We start from the raw sequence: 20392 nt of genomic DNA on the forward strand, positions 1-20392 counted from the left end.
CATTAAAGCGACACTGTCCCCGTCCGACTGTTTCTTGCACGTCACTGCCTCTGCTTGCCAGTCCGTTCCTGGCCACCATCCACGACGCACGTTTAAACCCCACGGCATCTGGAAAGTGGGTACAATCATCTCCTTTCTCAGCAAGGGCTGCTGAGGGCTTCACGTTTTCCTGCAGGAGCCGGGACTGGAACCCACCCGTCTAGTTAACTCCGGTGCTCAGGTCTTTCTGCAGCCACGAAGAGGGGCCACGGGGGTCTTCCCTGGCCACCTGCTGTTCCTTCCTCCTCACCTTCCCGCCCCCCCCCCGCCAGCGCTGGGGAGGGGCTGGCTGTACCCGAAAGGCAGTCTTTAGGTCCCCTGGGTTGGAGACACGTTTCTCCTCCAGTCCTCTCCTCAATAATACACACCCACACATTCCCTAGTGTCGACATAAAACGAACAAACCATTTTTTAAAATTTTAAAGAGAACGGAAAACAGTTTTATTCAAGCCCAAGTTAGGACAGTGGCCTAGACACATGATCTTCACCAAGAAGAGAGCCCTCTAGGGGACAGACGTGCTGCAGGGTTATAGATGACTTTACAAAAAGGGTTACAAGTTGTCACGACAAAGGATGTTCCAGGGAGTTACAGACTTTCTCTTGTGGTTTTAGTATGTGCAAAGCTGTATTACTTTAATCTTACCGGAACCAGGGGGGGTTATTGTTTTTCCTATCTTTATGTTTGGAATGCTTTTTTCTGGTTATTGTTATTTTTTAACAAAGCATATGTATAATATGAGCTGGGGCAGAAATAGAGCCCGTGCTCTGAAGGTATTCTGAGTCATTTTCATGTTGGTAAATGTTAAAGTGTAGCTTCCCTGGGAGCCCGGGGCCCACACAAATGAAACATTGAAAATTTCCTTTATCACTGGGAAACACTCAACTTCTGATTATTTGGACTTTTTCATTTGGAGTATACTGGGTTAAATGAGATTGCTTCTGGAGCATCAGGAAGTCAGTGTCAGGAGAATAACTGGGTCAAATCATGTAATGCAAATAGCACCAAGAAAGTGTTTTTCTTTAAAAACAAAACAAAACAAATTCTGGAACTTCAGCGAAGGCAATGCTGCTTGGGTTCTGAGCTTAAAACCAGGCTCAGCCATGTGCTGGGTATGACTTCAAGCAGGTGCATGAATGTTATGTGTCATTATCCTTATTTATGAATGAAATGGGCATACCAAAGTGTCTGCATTATAGGCATTTCTATGGAGATTAAATGAGTTAAGGGGTGCCTGGGTGGCTCAGTCGTTAAGCGTCTGACTTCGGCTCAGGTCATGATCTCATGGCTCGTGGGTTCGAGCCCCACATCAGGCTCTGTGCTGACAGCTCGGAGCCTGGAGCCTGCTTCAGATTCTGTGTCTCCCTCTCTCTCTGCCCCTCCCCATCTTGTTCGTTCTCTCTCTCTCTCTCTCTCTCTCTCTCTCTCTCTCCATCTGTCTCAAAACATAAATAAACATTAAAAAATTTTTTTTAAAAAGTTAAAACATGTATAAACATAACCTGGTAACGAATTAAATACCGTATAACCATGGAAATAAGACAGAAACAATGTAACTATGTTTACCGTATTATTATGCTGACAGCTCGGAGCCTGGAGCCTGCTTCAGATTCTGTGTCTCCCTCTGTCTCTGCCCCTCCCCATCTTGTTCTCTCTCTCTCTCTCTCTCTCTCTCTCCATCTGTCTCAAAACATAAATAAACATTAAAAAATTTTTTTTAAAAAGTTAAAACATGTATAAACATAACCTGGTAACTGGAATTAAATACCGTATAACCATGGAAATAAGACAGAAACAATGTAACTATGTTTACCGTATTATTATTGTTTGCTAAGAGTGGCCTTGTCCCTGTCTAAGCCAGCTTTATTCATTCCTGTGTTCACTAACCACACATGGAAAGCCTGCCACAGTCCTGACCCTGGGCCACTTGGAACACGTGTGAGCACAGACATCCAAGTCCAGGCATCATGTGACACACGTGGAGTGACAGGCTTTGGGGACCGTGTGCTCTCTGTAGTCCCTCCTGCATGGCGCTGCCCAGTGCCCCTCTCCCCTCAGGTCAAATGTACGGATTTCCTCCCTACGGGGCCCCTGCAGAAGATGATCTCAGTCAGCCCCCATATGATATGAGCTGAATGTACCTATTATCAGTATATTGCAAAGAGATAAATAAGCCCAAAGAGGTAAAATGATGTATAAAGTGGTAGATTGAGGTTTAAAGCTCTAGAGGCTTAACTCCCAGACCTGTGTGGTTTACAGGAATGTAAATGTGTCCCCTCAGCCCCCTGCGAAGAGCCCATCCCCTCCACATGGGCCGGGACAGGGCCCGTGGAGTCTGTAGGGGGCACATGTCTTTGTGCCCAAGGGCGCACAGTGGGGATGTTTGCTGTCTCGTGGGTTGTGGTGGCAGGAAGCAGACTAAGTGTCATCAGCAAGAAGATGGACAGTGGATCACTTTATCTCCGCATTCACACTGGAATAGCATCGAGTGATAGGAGTGATCGACAGCTGCCCAGAGTGGCCTAGATAAGTCTCAAAACATAAGGTTTTCATACGTCTGAAATAGTCTATAATTTGGAGTCTGTCTTTCATGGTAGATACTGCGTGTGTGACTCTGTTGCCTGGGGAAAGGTGTCCCAGGATAAGCAGAGTTCGCTCAAGGGTAAATGGTCATTTCTTTTCTTTTTTTTTTTCTCATCCAGGGTGAAGTTGGTCCTCCCGGCCCCCCTGGGTTACCTGGAACGGTAGGTTACACTGCTTCTCATCCTCTCCTTCTTTGAATCCCTAAGGCAGCCCTCCTCCCCCACTCTTCACTTAGTTATAGACACCTTTTTAATAGAGATTGCCTGCTCCTAGGTCTTGCAATCCGGAAATACATAAGCATCTCTAAGAACCACCTTGCACTTACTGATTTATTGCTTTTGTGCAGCAAGCACGGTTACTATTTAGCAGAACACTGGTTAGACACAGAGTATGTACCCACCTGTTGCATACGGGGAAGTTGAGGTCCAGAGACAAGCAGGGGGAGACTTTGTCCAGAGTAAGACTGCACATGGATATGTAACCATGACTCATGATTCCACCCCATGCAGGTATGAGGGCAGGCATTGTGATTGGTGTTGAGTAAGAGCATGGGCTTTGGAGCCACGAAATAGTGGGCTTGAGTTCCTGAGTGCCTTCTCTGCCATCAACCAGCACTGATCTTAGGTATATTGTTTAACTTCAAAGACCTCACCTTCTCGTCTGTTACGAAAAACTATTATACCCAGCTATAGTACATTTCTAGTGAAAACCAACTGAATTAATACAGGGTATGTAGTATAGTTTCTGGTACATAATAAACACTAAATTAAAAACAACTGCCATTTGAATATGGGAGCATATTTTGGGTTGTTTTTTTTTTTTTTTTCCATCTTAATGTGTCTTCCCAGCCTTAGTAGTTTGTGCTTTGATCAGTTGATTTTGGGGAAGTTGAACATGGCTTCAGGGTTGGCCAATTGCTCGATTCCCAAAGTAGGGAACTGTCTAAGTATGGAGGCCAGGAGATGAGAGCCTGAACACCCGGAAATCCCATCTGCAGGATGACAGAAAATCATACTCTGTGTCGTTTGTGTTTGTTAAATCATTACTCCCCTGTTCAGTCTCCCCCCACATGCATGCCTGTCGGAATGAGACTCAGCCATCCCGAATCTCAGAATTATATTTAGAGCCGCAAATGGTCATATAAAACTTTTGTGTGATACTGGAAACATCTGATGTTGGCAGGCATGCAGGGAAATGAGCACTATTGTGTTGTGTGAGGGCAGACTGGTAACACTTGCTTGAGGAGTTACTCAGTATTAATGTATCGTAAAGTGTGTGCTTGTAGCTTAGAAATGCCACTTCCAGGCATCTGTCCCAGAGAAGTGTTTGCACTGTGTGTATTTGAAAAAAACGTGTACAGGGACATACATTGTAGTTTTACTTATAATGAAGTATTATAGGCAACTTACGTGGCAGAAAATGAAGTAAACCATAGGATATCCATATCCTGGAGTCCTAGTTTATAAAAATACACACATGCATGTGCACACACACGCGCACACACACAACGTATGTGGCCTTGAGAAGATACTGGCACGCAACAGAGATGTGGTGGAAAACCCAGCGTGGGCTCACGGCCCAGCCGGTGGGGCCCCTTCCTGAGGCGCACTCACTGGCTGTGGGAGTTCCATGAAGCAGTTTGCCTGTCTGCCTCCCAGTTTCTCATCCACACTGCAGGGAGAACGGATGATTGATCTCTTCATTGCTGTAGCGAATATGTGGCTTTACACGTATATACAAGGACCAATAACCGTGTGTTTGCTGTTGATATTTGTGGAATTCGTGTGCAAAGTCGTGCATTTTTATACATTCAAAATTGTGTAAAAGTACTTAGAAGAACTTGCTACACTGGGAAACGGTGGTTTCTTCTGGAGAAGAGACTGGTATTTGGGGACATAGAGGCTAAGGTTAGGAAACTTGCTTTTATCCTTCTGTTTTGACTTCATTGTGTTTTCAGACTAGAATCTGTGATGTTCTTTTGCCCACTCACTTATTTTTCTGAGCACCTGCTGTGAGCCAGGCACTGGTGGTGTTTGGACCCCACAGAGCTTCAGCCTGGTGGGCGAGACAGACTCTAGTCCCCTGGTGGCCCTGAAACACGTATGTGACAAATTATAGGAAGTACCAGCAGGGGAAAGGACAGGGTGCAGTTAGGGAGAGTAACAAGGGGACCTGATTTATATTTGGTGGCGGGACAAGGGGGTCTTGGAAGACGAGACGTTGAAAACAGCCCCAAGGATGGGCTGTGGTCAGCCGGATAAAGGGAGGATGGGAGTGTGTTCCCAAAGGACAGCAGGTGCAAATGCCCTGTGGCTGCAGAAGCCGTGGCATCTGTGAAGCGCCAATGGCAGCATGGACACGGGGTGGGGCTGCAGGGCCACGTGGCTCTATGTGCCCGGATAAGGAGTGGCCAGAGGGCGCCTCCCCTGGTTTCTTCTCACACGCGTCACACCCAGGGGTGCTGCTGGTGACAGACTCTGGGGGTCGGGGGCGGTGTCTCAGGGTCCGATTACTCACAAGGATTCTCCCTCTCAGCCCAGGGCACCCTGAACAGAGAAGGTTTCATCCCCACTTTACTGATGTGGGAATGGAAGCTGACAGATGGTCACAAAGTTTTAAGTGGGGGGCGTGACTCCGGGTCCCCCATCTAACCACAGTGCTTTTCTGCCCTGCCTTGATCACCCCTCGGGGACTTGAAAGAAATATGTGATTGTACCTGTCAACACGAATCATCACTAAAGGAAATGCTGGGGCTGCGTTCTGCCATGTGGTCAAGTCTCTTAGAGGCAGGTGGTTAAAAGCAAGTCACATCTTTCTCATTTCTGTGCTTTCCTTTTCAGACGCCCCTGTTCACACCGCACCCCAGGATGCCAGTAAGTAGCAGCGGCCCCTGGGGGGCTGCAGGTGCCCTTTGGCCAGACCTGCGCTGCCCGCCTGCTCTGGCTCCTGACTTAGCCCCTCCACACGGGTCTGCAGGGCGGCTCACTTCCAGATTTGTCCAGACAGCTGGGCGGTGGCAGGGGGGGAAGGGCCCTGCAGGGGCCTGGCTCGGTGTCAGGCAGGCATGCCAGGGGCCGGGAGGTCACCTCTTGCTGGCTGAGGGTGAGGGCCAGCCCTCTCCTGGGGTAAGGTTGGGTCTCCGCTGCCCAGAGAGCCGGTGGTCGGGAGGAGAGCAGGTCAGGTGGCGGTGGACTGAGGAATCCCAGGGAGCATTACTGAGGATGTTGGCCTGAATGGGTCCCAGAGACTGAAGCACACTGGGGGGACCTGGGTCCAAGAGAGGCCGTTCAGAGGGAGGACAGTGGAGACCCAGCCAGCTGCAGGGTGTGGCTGGTGCACGGAGCTCTTGTGGCTTCTCCCAGAGACTAAAACACTCAGCAAGGAGGCTCATCATCGTGGCAGCCGCGGGGAAGCCTTTCCCTCCTCTGTCCATGAAAGGCTCTCGAGAAAATAAGTTTTTCCAGGATGACCTCCGCTCTCAGCAGCACTGCGGCCCGAGGCGTGCACCTGCTTGTCCCCTTTGCTCTCAGGACGGGGTCCTCCTGTGGCTGCTCCAGGCCGCGCGGCCGCTGAGAGCCCGCACACATCCGCATTCCAGTGGTTGCTTTGTGGGAGCGCTCGGTGTTGCGCGTATACGACTTAGAAAGCTGCAGCGTATCCTGTATATGTGGGGAAAGATAGGAGCTGGGGCAGCGAGCCAAGGAGTGGAAGGGGCGGAGCTTGAGCGCATCTCGCGTGGCAGGTGCCGGGCTGCCAGTGCTGACGCTGTCCCTGAGGGAGCTGCACATGTGCCCCGTTTCACAGATGACGACTTGTGGGTCAGAGGAGCTATGCAGGTTGCAAAGCGCCTGCCTGGGAGATAGGCCGTGAGATGGGTTGTGGGCTGCAAGGACCTGCCTGGCCACAGAGGCTGTCCCCACCTGCCGAGGAGATTCAGGGCTTGCCCAGGTGGTGGCCGCCCACATCACAGCACCCCGTGTCTGCCTGTCCCAGGACCACCTCTCCTGGTCTCCGTCCTCTGGGTCTCTCTCCCTCAGACCCACCCTGAGCCCCTCCAGCTGGAGACAAGCCTGCAGAGGCGGCCCCTCCTTAAAGGAATCACTCCCTTAAAGATGATTTCCAAGGTATTCCAGTTGGAAGGCTCTTGAGGGAGAGTCCGGGCCTGCCAGGCCTCCCCTTTGGACCCCAATCGCGACACTTCCTGTAGGGTCTGAGCCTTTCGGAGATCAGGAAGCCACCTCAGGTGCAAAGTGAAGAAATTGTGTCTATGGGGGGAAAAAAACGGTTCATTGTGGATTATTGCATGAGTCTCTCTGGGACCAGCCTCGTCGCCATGGTAACTGTACTTGTGTTGATGGTTTTGAAAAGTGATGTTTGACGTCTCCTTGCTCTCCTGAGGCATGCTCCCTTTGAGTCCCTGCACATGGTGCAGGGTGGCAAAGTCCCAGGCATAATTAAGCAAGGGAATAGAGAAGGCTGGGAGGAAAAACCCACCTCCCTCTGTCTGGGGATGGAGAAGGCTGCTGGGGCTGGCTGGGGGTGGCACCCGGGGAGGCTGGGGAGGCTGGGATGCCGCGTGCAGGTCTGCAGAGGGGACCCGGTCCTTCACTGGAGGAAGGAGGGACTGGCAGCCTCGGGCTTGGGGATGTTGCAGCTAAGAACTCAAGAGGGTCTTTGTAAGGGGTGGGCAGGGGGCGCTGGCAGGTGGCGAAGAAGCAGCCAGCTAGGAAGGGTCTGGGGCGGCCTGACTCCACCCCGTCAGCCTGCAAAGGAATCTGCAGGATGCCAGCCCAGTTGCAGGATGACACTGAGCCCAAAGAGGGTGTTGACGTGGTTGACGGACTCACCGGTAGGGGGGGCAGCCTGGAGGAGAAAGAAGCCGCTCACACCCGTGCATTCAGCGGCTGGGGATGAGTACCCACTGTGTGCTCCTGGAGTGAAGGCTCTGCTTCCTGACTGATCCCCAGGCTGGGGCTGAAAATGGCTTGAGCACCTTGCCTGTGAGTCCCCAGGGGTCCCTCCTGTGGCCTGACGACCGCCATCTACAGTCCCTTCCTCCAGCTTCTTCCTAGTGCATCACCCGAAAGAACCCCATTAGCCCTTTTGTCTTTGTGGCTTGTATTGCCAGTGACTGGAGGACCAAAGAGTCTCGAAGGTCCCTACAGCAGGGAGGAAAGTGTGCTGGCCGGAAAGAATTGCTGTCCCTGATGAGCAGAGCTGGAATGTGTGATGAGCTGGTTTGCTCCAGAGGAACCAGTGAGGTCACAGCTGTGTGGGTGCCACGGAGCACTCTGCAAAAGCCACCTCGTTGAATCTTGGCCACAGCTCCCCAAGGTAGACCATGCAGATTCCATGCCACACAGGATGCAGAGAGAGAGAGAAAACCAGCCAGCACTGTGCAGATGCTAACGGGGCAGTCCGCCAGTCGCTTGGGCAAGGAGAGCAGGTGGGAACCCCAGGCAAGGTCTCCGGAGTCTGCCTGTGCCCGGGGAGAGAAAGCATCCTGTCTTCCGGCTTCTCCTGCACCTGAGGGTTTAGGACTAGCCCACCCCAGGCTCCCTAACTCACACGTTAGAATTTGCCTTCTAGATGCTTCCAGGGGCCTCCCCAGACTTCCTGGTCTCTGGAGCCTTTGCTTTCAAATTCCCTGCCTATGGGGCCTTCTTTATACCTTCCAGGAAGTACTGATCCCAGTCTCTACTGTGGCCTTCCTGCAGATGGGGACCTGGGGTCTCCCTAGGCAGCCCGTGGCACTCAGGGACAGCACTGGGTCCTTCCGTCATTAGCCTGCTGTCTCTAGAGAGCTCCACAGACCCCCCCCCACACACACACACTCTCCCCTCTGGGACTCATCTCTGCTGCCCCTTCTCTGTGCCTTCTCCGTGCCTCACACTGTGTGAAATGGAGAACTTGCCTGTTCATTTTGTAGATATGGTCACAGAGGACCCTATGACTAAATACTCTGCCCAGGGTTATAGAGCCAGCACAGTGGAGAACAAGTTCTAAGCCAGTTCCTATGGAGCTGAGGCTGTTTTCACCACGGTCCACTGTCTCCATCCATCTCCCATCCTGGCCCTTCAGCCCTGAAAGGTGGAGGCCTGAGTGCTTTCCAGGGCCGCCCTTGATGGAGACTCCTGTCTGCCCACCTTCTCACGGTCACTGGCAGGGAACAGGGTGAGGCTCTCTTGTCCCTCCATCCTTCCTGGGAGGTGTTGGGAGCCCTGGATGGGACACCAGCAGATCAAGAGAGTGACCCGTCTCCTCACCTATTAGATGACTCGATCCTGGGCAGCCCCCGATAGTACACACCTTTTCCTGGCTGTGGCCCACCTCTTCTTCAGCAAAAGCTAGACACGCCAATCTAGCCATCGAGGGTGCAGCCTTGAGTCCGCAGTCTGTCAGGTCCCTTGAGCAAAGCCTGCTCCCCAACTCCTCCATCAAGACAAGGCAGGGATGGGGCTCAGGGTCCGAGAATCGCCTTTCCACTCAACAGTCCCTCTATCACTACTGATGGTCTGCATGTGCAGGGCTGGGGCTAGAGGGGGTGGGAAGGACAACAAACAAGGGTCTAAGTGCTGTGTGACAGGTACTGCAGAGAAAGACACTGTGACGCGAGTCCCTGAGTTTGGGGTAGCTTCCCTGAAGAAGGGATTCTTGATCTTGGATTTGAAGGATGAGAAGAATCATCAGAGTCCCAGGTGGGGGGCGATAGGGGAGAGGACCCCAGGCAGAGATAACAGCCTTTGCTAAGGGGTCAGGTGCAGAAAGCAGACAGGAGGGGCCGGTGTGGCCTGATCTGGGCACAGGGCGGGGTACGTGTGCTGTCCTCTGCTTCGCCAACAGGGAGAACGAGGGCCGAAAGGAGAGAAGGGTGATCCCGGCATGCCTGGCGAGCCGGTGAGGGCCCTGTACCCTGTGTTCTGCACCCCACGCATCCCCCGCCCCGTGCACCTGGTCGCAGGGCATCCAAAAGCCGTGTGACTGCATGTCTGAACTGCATGGTCTACTCACAGGATCCCCACTAACCGAATCCAGCCCCTTCCTCCTTCCTCACAGCTCCAAGGATGTCCCCACCGTGGATCCCATACCAAACCCACTGCACGTGTCCCCACCCCACCTGCTAGGAACCAGGGTGACCCCAAGCAAGAGCCACTGCCCTTGTCCCCGCCCCACCCTACCTGCTAGGAACTAGGGTGATGACCTAGTTCCTTGATGGTTCCATTGCAGGGGTCTCAAGGCCGTCCTGGAGAACTGGGGCCTCGGGGACCCATCGGAGCGCCGGTAAGAAACCCTCTCTCCGACTGTGGGCTCTGAGTTGCAGAAAACCCTGCCCACCCGCTGTCTCTCCCTGTCCCCAGTGGCCCTGCCTTCCTGGCATTTTGGGGCAGCCCAGCAGGGGGCACTACCACAGATGCTGTGAGCCCAGCGCCCCCGGGGGCCCTCACAAGGCACCCAAATGCAGCTCTGGGGGTGGGCGCTACCTCTGGACCCCTGGATGGGGAAGTGATGCTAGGACACGGGGTGGTTCAGATGCAGGAAAACCCTGCCACCCTCCCCTCTGACTGGCGGCTCTGGTGTATCTGCTGCTGGTGCGGATTAGCATTTTTATTTTGTGGTTATTTTTCTCTGTTTGAGCTCCTTAACTGCCTCTCTCTCAGGCATGTTCTCTGGAGAGTTCCCTTTGGACTGACCTGTCTGGGCTCAGATCCCAGGGGTGCCACTGGCTGGCTGTGTGCACCTGGGCCGCCCTGTTCCTCTGAGCCTCGTTTACATAAGGTGTCTGTGTGAATACCTATACCCAGGGGGTGGTGAGGCCAGAATAAAATAACCACAGGCTGGGCTCCAGTGGATGGACAGACGGCCAGGAGGTTGTGATTTCCGCATGCTGTGGACTCTGCTCCCTGCGCAGTGTCCATTAATGGATTCCGATGAGCAGGGTGTCCCTGAGGTGGTCCCACATGGGGACAAGGACAGCTTCCCCATGATGTCTCACTGCCCCCTTTGTCTCCTGGGCAGGGTGCCAAGGGACAAGAAGGCCCCCGGGGGGCACCTGGAGCGGCTGGAAACCCTGTGAGTCCTCATGCACTTCCCGGGGGGCCCGCAGAGGGAGGCTGGGCCCACATGTGCCCTGGGCTCTGGGCTGACTGTAGGGAAGGGCCGTGTGGTCGGCCAGGGCTGGGCACCTTGGAGCAGCAAGGACCAGGAGAGACGTCCTGGTCTCTGCAACATTACTCGTGCTTCAGGGCTTTGTCGGCAAGCCCAGCCCGTGACAGGAGTGTCCTTCCACACGTGTGGGGGATGCACACAGGGACACACAAACACCCCCTCACACTTGCACACATTCTGAAACCAGGGTGCACCTGTACTGTGATGCACACGCCCCTACGGAAACTGTCAGCACGCGGGCATGGCTAGGGATGCATGCAGACAGGTGCCTTCCTGCACAGGCCTTCTGAACTCTCTGCGACTGTGCCCGGTCTCCCGTGGGGCCGGGATCTCCATGGGGTTGGCGCTGGTGTCCCCAGGCTGACAGAGCTACTTGTCACGATGCCAATGGGGGAGCAGACCACCTCCGCACCGGCTCTCCCTGGGAGCAGGAGTGGAAGTGACCACCCCCATGCTCCTGGGACAGTGGGTTAGATGTACCCGGCTGTAGTGTGCTTGTATAGCCCAGGCCATCCGTGCACGTGGCCGAGGGGAAATGGGGTCAGCCAAGGGCGGTGACCGACATGGATGTCCCAGGGTGGGGGCAGATGGCAGGCTCCTCCCTGCCAGTAGAGAGAGCCCTGGACGGGGTGCAGCCTGGAGGGAAATGGAAGCTGCATGCAGGCAAGGAGGCCTGGAAGATAACATGAGGAGCTTCCAGTCCTTGGAGAGTTCCCTGCTTCTCCATCTCCATGGTGTCGACCCCCGCACCCCCTCTCGTGGAATCTTCGTTAACCATGAGCGTTGCATTCGAATCCACTTCCTCCAGGAAGCATTCCCTGATGCATCCGTCAAAGTGAACACGAGCACACGCATGCATGGGCACACTCACACGTGCACGTAAACACACATGCACAACACGCACCCTCCACGTCTGCCACCTCCGTGCCTTGGTCTTAAGGAACCTCCTGTTTCCCACGTGCATGCCAGAATGCACTCACTGGAGGTCTGGCCAGTGTGCATGGGGGAGGAGGTCACCTTCCCTGTGGAGGGAACTTCGGGCCAGGAGCAGTTCAGCGAATTACCGTGAACGGAAGAGAAGGCGGGTTTACAGACACACTGGGGAAACCATCTGTAATCACTACGTGGGGCCTTTCTAAACTTCTGCCTCTGCATAGGGGACTCCTGGAGCTGCAGGCCTGCCTGGTGCCAGTGGCCCCCCAGGAAGCGCGGTGAGTGATCGGGGGAGGGCCGGGGCACCGGCGCGGGTCGTGGGTCAGTGGTGCCCACCCACCAGGTTCCCTTCTTTCTCCTCCCTGCAGCCCCGGGGGGTAGCCATCCTTCCTCCCACTTTACAGATGGAGAAATTGACGTCCCAGAGAAGGGCACCTAGAAAGTTAAGCAGCCTGAGGCTCTAGGTCACTCATGAGACTGCCAAGTGGTAAACAGAGCTGTTGGGACTGCAGAAAACCACAGAAAGCCTCTAAGGGTCAGGCGTGTGCTAGTCAGCCCCCGAGTTTGCCGTTAGAAGAGACAAAACACACCTGAAAGGTGCAAAGGGGTCCTGACCTTTAGGGTCCCTCTGCAGGTCACTTCCCAAGGCCTCTGCTTTTCACCTTCTGAAGGGAGAGGGTGGCCGCCCGGGACGGCAGCTAACAGCGGTGAACAGCACCCTGTCCCTGGTGTACGGAGTCCCCTCCCGCGGGGCCCCGCGTCTGCTGACAGGCTAGCTCCGAGAGCCACCGTAGATGATTTCAGCTTTAATGTTCCGCCATAAAACACCCGGTGACATAGTCAAGGGCAACAGAGAATTTGTCTTCCTAAAGTAGATTGAGGTCAATCCTGTTTGGTCATCATCAGCCTTTATGGATCATACTCACAGCACTTGGGGAGGACAAATATGGGGCATTGTTACATGCCAGGCTCTGTTCTAAGCACTTTATGTGTGTTAGTTCACCGAACCCCTTTGACCCTGCGAGGTGGATATGATCACCGCTTCCATTTTGCACGAGAGGAGAGGGAAGCACAGGGAGGCTGAGTCGTGTCCTTAGTGGTCGCCAGGGATGGTGCTGGAACATGGCCTTATGTCGCTCTCCCCATTTCCCTGCCTGCTGTCCGCTTCCAGGGACCAACCCTGTGTTCCTTAGCCTGAGGGTTTTCTCTGGCTTTTGGAGACCGCATTGTCCAGCCATAGGACACATGGTTTTTAGCACCTCCGGAAGCAGCCCCTAGCTGATGGCTGTGTGGACACCTGGCTCCTTCCCCTGGGCGGCTCCGGAGGGTGCATCCTGCCCTGGCCCCTAGAGCGCCTGCAGGACTGAGCTCCAGTCACATAAACACATGCTATCTGCCCATCCGCCCCATTCTCACTGCTCTGTTTCCCTACTGGGGTGTCCGTGGGCCGTTTGCACTGAGCCTTGTCTCAGAGTCAGGCTCTAGGTGATGTCAAGGACACAGGTGGAGCGGGTCCTTGGTGTGGAGCCTGTGTCCCTAGGTCACCCTCAGCCTCCCTGGTGTCCAGTGTAGGCTGCACCCTGCCCTCTTGAGAGCCACAGTCCGGGGTGGGGCAGACGTCCAGGCAGACTGGGCTCTGACACAGGGGTGTGTGAGCAGATGCAGGGTGGGGAGGCAGGGAGGGGATGACTACCCTCTGGTGAATTGAGTCAGGGATGGGGAGCCCATGGGCACAGAGCTGTAGCCTTGGCATTGGATCACCCTTCTCTGGGGGGGTCACAGGCCATCTTGAACTTGACCATGTGAATAACCTGTCTGTTTTCAGGGCCCACCTGGCATCAGAGGCCCCCCTGGAAAAGATGGGGAGCACGGTGAGAAGGTGAGAAGGGTCTTGTGGTCAACACGCGACATCTGTTCTCAGCTTCCTTTCTTTTCAGTTTATTTATTGAGAGAGAAAGAGAGAGAGCGAGAGAGCGAGCATGAGCAGAGGAGGGGCAGAGAGGGACAGAGACACAAGCCCAAGCAGGCTCTGCACTGCCAGCACAGAGCCCAGTGCAGGGCTCCAACTCCTGAACCGTGAGATCCTGACCTGAGCCGAAATCCAGAGTCACTCGCTTAACCGCCTGGGCCCCCAGGGCGCCTCCACATTCCCAGCTTCTTAAAAGGCAGCAAAGGTGGAGGCAGAGGGGAGCTGCTCAGGCCTGGGTTAGGGCACTGGGGTCAGAAGGGACTTTCCAGGCGGAGGAGAGGGAAGAGAAGGCCGTGCGGCCCCCTCTGGCCAGCTCATGGCAGACCTGTGTGTCGGATAGGGAGACTGAGGCTCTGAGAGAGCAGGAGATTCACCCTACCCCCCACAGCGAGGTCTGCCTGACTTCAAATCCTGCTTTCTCTCAGTTCGGTACACCAGCGTATCCATCCCACACCTCGTGTGCACACTTAAGCCTTCCCAAGTATGAGAAAGAGTGTTTATCTATTAGGGGCAAGAGAGATATGGTGTCTGCATGAGACATCAGCACCCCAGAGGCAGAGGAGGAAGGTGCCCAGCCTTTCAAAATCGGGTTTCACTTGCCTTCTAGAGCATGCCTCTGGGGTTTACTGCTGAGGGCCTGCGGCCGGCTTCCAGGGCATGGAAACCAGGGTTCTGAAAATCTCACACTCACAGGACAGCGACCCCCACCACATGCACGCAGATAATCCACCCGAACGTCAGTGTGCCAGTGTGGATACGACAGATCCCGGGTGCCATCCGTGCACTGGGATTTTCTCATCTGTGAGACGAGGACAGTGACATGTTGGTGGCAGGGTGTGAGGATTAAGTACCGAACTGGCATGCTGGAGGGCTCAGCACAGGGCAGGAGAGGAGATCCACTGTGGAGCCCGCCCTGCCCCCCATGAGCAGTGTCCTGTCCAGGACAGGTGTCCTCTGAATGGCGGACAGTCCACAGGGGCCCCCTTTAGAACAAGCGCCTCAACGTCTTGATCCCGATCCCTTCGAGTCCACACTTCACCCGGGACCTTTTAAAGGAGCGATCATGTTGTCTTTTCCATTTGGGCAGAATTAACAAGAATAGATGTTACATTTACTGGATTTTAAAATACCTGTCGCAGAGAAAAATGGTCAGCCAACCTGTGGAACATATCTTGAGTTTTCGGAGTGTTGATGATAAGCCCTATAATAATCCTTATGTGGTGCAGGTGCTAATTTTTGTTTGGAAAGAAAATAATGCCATCGTAGATGGTGGCAGTAAAAGGAAAGCACCCAGAGGAAGCCAGGGGAAAAATAACCCTGACCCATCTTCTTTGCTTTGCTTATACCACGTGTGAAGATTGGGCTCGATTCTGGACACGTTGTAAGTAGAGAACCGATGACCTGGAAGGGGGTGACCAATGTGCTGGAGGCTTTGAGGTCCAGTTGAGCCGAGGAGTAAATTAGTTGGCATATTCACCACCAGGGGGCGCCAGACACCTCTCCTTGGCTGAGCGGGAAGCCTGGGCTGTGGGCCCAGGCCCAGGGCTGTGCTGGGAAGGAGACCCGAGTGGTCCGCAAAGAGGTCAAAAGTCGTGGTGCCAGGACATGCTCTTTCTCTGTGTCACGTGTCCAGTGACTGGCCTGAGGTTTGGGGAAGCCGATCCTGCCCTAGGCTTGCATGGAAGTGCCCTTGCTTGCCCCCCACCTTGGTCCTTATTGCACGCCCTGTCCATCAGGGAATGTCTGGAGGCATTCACACTGCAGCTCAGCCCAAGGGAGCCCTGCCCTGGAAGAGAAGCCCTCGTGGCTCCACCCACACGCCACAGCCAGGGATGCCACATAGGGCTGGAGACTGTGGTCCTGATGGGGAGCATGTGGGTGTGCATTGGCACAGAGAGGCTCGAAGCCCAGCTCCCTCCCTCCCCGGGTCCCGAAGCTCTCTGCCTCTGGTTTCTCCTCCCCTGACTTCAGAGCCCTGAGCAGTGTTCCTATCTCTGAAGGCCTCCACTGTGAAGAGGGATTAGATTTTGTCCACGGAACACCAGGCTTGAGGGTCGCATGTCCAGAAGACTTTTGAGACGGCACTCTTGGCTGAATGTAAAAGACACATGTGAAACAGGACTGCCCAATAAAGGAATAAGGCCTAGGAAAGTGGTGAGCTCTCTGCTCTTGTAGGAATTCAAGCAAAAGTGGAAGGACCTCCCACAAGAGATGCACCGGATGCTTTCCCCACGGCCCTGGGTGGACAACTGGGCTCTAACACTGCAAATGTCCTGTCCATTCCCAAGTCCTGCCTCGTATTAGTTTACCAAGTCTGCTGTAACAAGTGTCACTAGCTGGGTGGCTTACGCAACACAGGTGGACTGGCTGACCATTCTTACCACGTCTGGGAGTCCTAAATCGAGGTTTCAGCAGGGCCGGTTTCCCTTGAGGGACACGAGGGAAGGATGTCTTCCAGAACTCTCTCCTTGGCTTATTGATGGCTGCCTTCCCCCTGTGTCTTTACACTGCCTTCCCTCTATGCTGACCTGTGTCCAAATTTCCTCTTCTTACAAGGACACTAGTCATACTAGATGAGGGGCCGCCCTCCTCCAATATGACCTCAACCTAGCAACAAATTGCCTCTGCAAAAAAGATCCTGCTTCCCAACTGAGGTATGGGGGATTAGGACCTCAGCATAGAAATTGTGGGGGACCCAGTCCAACTTATATATGTCGTATAGAACAGTCAGAGCATCACCAGGAAGCCTACCGGTTGGCTGGCTCACCCACCCCTGAAAAGCTTACCTTCTGCACGTCGTTGATCCTGGAAACTGTCCACCTGTCTTCCCAGGGAGCAGCAGGTGAAGAAGGGAGTCCAGGACCAGCTGGTCCCAGAGGTGATCCTGGTGCTCCCGGGCTCCCAGGGATACCCGGACAGGGAAAAGATGGAGAGCCGGTGAGTGTCACAGCCAGGGCGTTTCTGTGCCCATTCGACCAAGCTAGAATTCAAAAAGACAAGGGAAAAGGGGACAAAAAAAGAGAGACTGACCGACTCTCAAGGCTTAAGTGAGAGGGTCCACATAAATCCATGGAGCATGGAGCCAGGGAAGCATTTATTATGTTAACTATGGTCCAGCACTCAGCACCAAACATTTAATCTTAACTACCCTGGAAGTGAGTGCTTCTTTTTTTTTTTTTTTTTTTTTTTAGCCCATTCACGCTACTATAACACAATAGCATAACTTAGTGGTCTCTAAACAACAGAAATTTATTTCTCACAGTTGTGGAGGCTGGAAGTCCAAGTTCAGGGTGTCCGCGTGGCCAGGTTCAGGGCCAGAAGACCCATTCTGTTTTGAGTTGCAGAATGCCTACTTCTCATTGTGTCCTCACATGACGGAAGGGGTGAGGGGTCTCTCTGGAGCCTCTCTTATGAGGACACAAATCTCATTCTTGAAGGTTCTACCCTCATGTCCTGAACACCAAAGTCCCTGCCTTCTAGAACCATCTCCTTGAGCCTTAGGATTTAACCTATGAATTTGGGGAGGACACAAGCATTCAGACCATAGCAGTATTATCACCCCTATACTATTGATGGGGAATATGAGGTTTGGGGAGGTGAATCACTTGCCAAAGTCACAGAGCGTGGCTGTGAACCCACAAGAGACTGGACCCTCGCCTCTTCCTCCAGTCTGGCTCGCTGGCAATACATGCAAATGTAGAGTTGTGATTTTAATTCTGGCCGTGCATCTGCATCAAGCAAAACCCTCAAGCCTGAAGTTGAAGATTCTTCTCATTGGCTCCCCCAGGTCTTGAGGTCATGGTAGACAAGAAAGAGACCAGGCTTTGGAGCCCATGGGCTCTGCTTTGAAGCCTGGCCTTGCCTGTCCTTGTGGGAGCCTTGAGTAGAAGGATCTTAAGTAGGAAAGCAGGCTAAGAGAAACTGGGATTTGCTCTGGGTCACACGGAGGCGAGGCGGTAGGTGGCAGGGTCAGAATTCACACCCAAGACACCTATAGCTCAGAAACAGTCATTCCTTTTGTAAACAACAGGCCACGGTGAGACCCCTGTCTCTCTCGAGCCCTCAGCACAGGGCGCGCACGGCTTGGCTTGTGGAAGATGGTAGATGTTCATTTGTGGTCCTCTCATTGTCCTCATGTCATTCATTTCCCCCAGGGGCTTCGTGGGCCACCCGGATTACCTGGACCTCTAGGAACCAAGGTAAGTGTTTATCCAAGCAAATCATGATGCCGTGGGCTGTCCTGCAAAAGGGACCGTGCACGATTGTATCGGGAGCATCTCTGGTCACTTCTCAGCTCCACAGTTAATCACATTCTGCTTGACTGAAGACTCTACAGGGACACTTCCCTGAAGTTATCTTTACACAGAATCATTCATTCTTTGACTCATCTGTGCCCCGATCACCAGTGAGTGCATTTATGATTGTATCCGTTGCTCACATCCACTAAGCTGCTGCCACATGTTGGATCTTGAGGTGGGCCGTGGGACGGCACTGATGTATGTGACATGTCCCCAGCCCTCTGACAGCTCACCAGCCAGAGGGGAAAGCAGATGAATGAGTAGGCAAAAGCAGACCAGTGCTAGGATAGAAGGAGGCTTGGGGCATAAGGGAGCTCCAGGGAGGCTCCCCAGCCCAGCCTGGTCGGACTGGAGAAGGCTTCATGGAGGAGGTGATGTTTGTCCTGATTTTAAAGTGCTTGCAGCAGTTGGAAGGAGAAGAAGTGAGGAAGGGGTTCTCTGCAGGGGTACTTACAGGGGAGAAGACACTGAGGCAGGACACGGAATGTGTTCAGAGACCAGGACGTACCGTGAACGCACCCACCTCCAATGAAACATGGCTTGACCAACTCAGATGCTTGAACGTAAGCATGTGGCAAGTCAGTCAGTGATGGATGGACATTGAAATGTGTTTTTTCTTGCTTCAATTTAACATACATATAAAAGACCACATTAAAATCTTGTATAATTATTTTTTTAGCCACTTGTGTGTATTTATGAAAACGAATTTTAGTAATTCTTCTTGTGTGCCTTCAGTACCATTTTCTGTCACACCCAGAGCCACTGTCTTTTTTTTTATAGTTTATTTATTTATTTTGAGAGAGTGTGTGTATATACTTGCATGACTGGGGGAGGGGCAGAGAGAGGGGGAGAGAGAGAATCCCAAACAGGCTCCATGCTGTCAGCGCAGAACCTGATGTGGGGCTTGAACTCATGAACCATGAGATCATGACCTAAGCCCAAATCAAGAGTTGGATGCTTAACCGACTAAACCACCTGAGTGCCCCCCAGAGTCACTTTCTGAGTCAGCCAGCACTTTTCTGCAGCACGCCCCCATCCATCCCACCTGTGTTAGGATATAGAGCTTCTGGAAGCCATGATGGGAAGATTTATCCCAAGCCCCAGATCCCCATCCATTTAATGGTAACTATAGTTTTTACTCTACAGCTGTATCTTTAGGATCTCAACAACAGAACCACAGAATGTGTTGCTTCTTAAATTGTATATGTACATGGCTCATTCACAAGAATATCCAGGGTAAGAAGTTTGAGGCCCCCAAATAATTGCTGCACCTACATTACACATCTTTGCTGCATGGTTTCCCTCTATTCAGGCAGGTAGCCTCTGTAAGCAATCTAAGCTTGCACCGATGGAAGTCATGGTCACTAATGTGCATCCTCTGGTAGCTATTTTGTCATTTGCGATCAAAGAAAAGAGAAATGGGAGTGTTCTTGGGGTGATCTGAGCAAATATATGGCAACTCCCTATTTCCTGGAGAAAAAAACCCAACCTCGGAGACAACTTTTCCTGAATTTGGAGGCATATAAAATAGTCCCACATGCCTGGAGTAATGGGCACGTGTGGAGAGGAGCAGAAGGCAAGACACAAGCTCTGGAGAATCTTATGGATCAGCCACCAGCCTGAGGCTGCCGTGATGTGCTGAGCCCCACATCTGGGTGCTCCTGTGCTCTCACTTTTCTCCCTAACAGGGAGCCTTCAGCCCCTTAGAAGAACGGAAGGCAAAGGCACCAGAAATGGCTTAAGATGTCCTTTTCCTATGATTACTATTCATGAGTTTAATAAAATCTGTCTCCCAGGCAGAGTTTGGGGGAAAATCAATGATATAATACAAATAAAAATAGTTGCCTGACTTTGTGCTGTCAGAGGTACATGCTCAATAAACAGTGATCCTTGGGGTGCCTGGGTGGCTCAGTCAGTTGAGCATCTGACTCTTGATTTCAGCTCATGTCATGATCCCAGGGTTGTGGGATTGAGCCCCATGTTGGGCTCTGTGCTGAGCATGGTGCTGCTTGGGATTCTCTCTCTCCTTCTGTCGCTCTCCCTACTTACACACACACACACACACACACTCTCTCTCTCTCTCTCTCTCTCTCTCTGTAACATAATGCAAAATTAGTGATCCTTATTATTAGATCACCCTGTGGAGTCAGCTTTAGGGTGGCAGCAGGAAGATGGGGACCTAGAGAGCCCTTACCTATTTCTGCAGCCATGTTGGGAACCCACATGGAAGTGGATGGAGGCAGCACTGAAGAGAGAGGCAGGCTGAGGCTCCAGGTGAGGAGTGCAGAGAGCCTTGACCTGGGGTCCACTTGACCAACCAGTGTCACCTGCGGGTGACCCAGGGTTAGACATGGCATCCCTTTGGCCAGATGTTTTCTCCTATTTAAAATGTGAGGGATGGAAACA

General features: G+C 53.0%; 1 protein-coding gene across 3 annotated transcripts in view; it reads left to right on the forward strand.

Annotated features, from left to right (window-relative positions):
* The window catches only part of COL22A1 (collagen type XXII alpha 1 chain), a 260760-nt gene that overhangs the window by 156471 nt on the left and 83897 nt on the right, over positions 1-20392 (forward strand). For all 3 annotated transcript variants that reach the window (XM_086695892.1, XM_086695894.1, XM_086695893.1), the window contains exons 31-39: positions 2740-2781; positions 5461-5493; positions 9464-9517; positions 9848-9901; positions 10637-10690; positions 11944-11997; positions 13545-13598; positions 16521-16625; positions 17843-17887. In XM_086695892.1, coding sequence (XP_086552018.1) covers positions 2740-2781; positions 5461-5493; positions 9464-9517; positions 9848-9901; positions 10637-10690; positions 11944-11997; positions 13545-13598; positions 16521-16625; positions 17843-17887 — 495 coding nt within the window. The remainder of the gene's footprint in view (positions 1-2739; positions 2782-5460; positions 5494-9463; positions 9518-9847; positions 9902-10636; positions 10691-11943; positions 11998-13544; positions 13599-16520; positions 16626-17842; positions 17888-20392) is intronic.

The sequence above is a fragment of the Puma concolor genome, chromosome F2 (genome assembly GCF_028749965.1).
Source record: "Puma concolor isolate L17-30 chromosome F2, mPumCon1.1.hap2, whole genome shotgun sequence".
NCBI classification, from domain to species: Eukaryota; Metazoa; Chordata; class Mammalia; order Carnivora; family Felidae; genus Puma; species Puma concolor.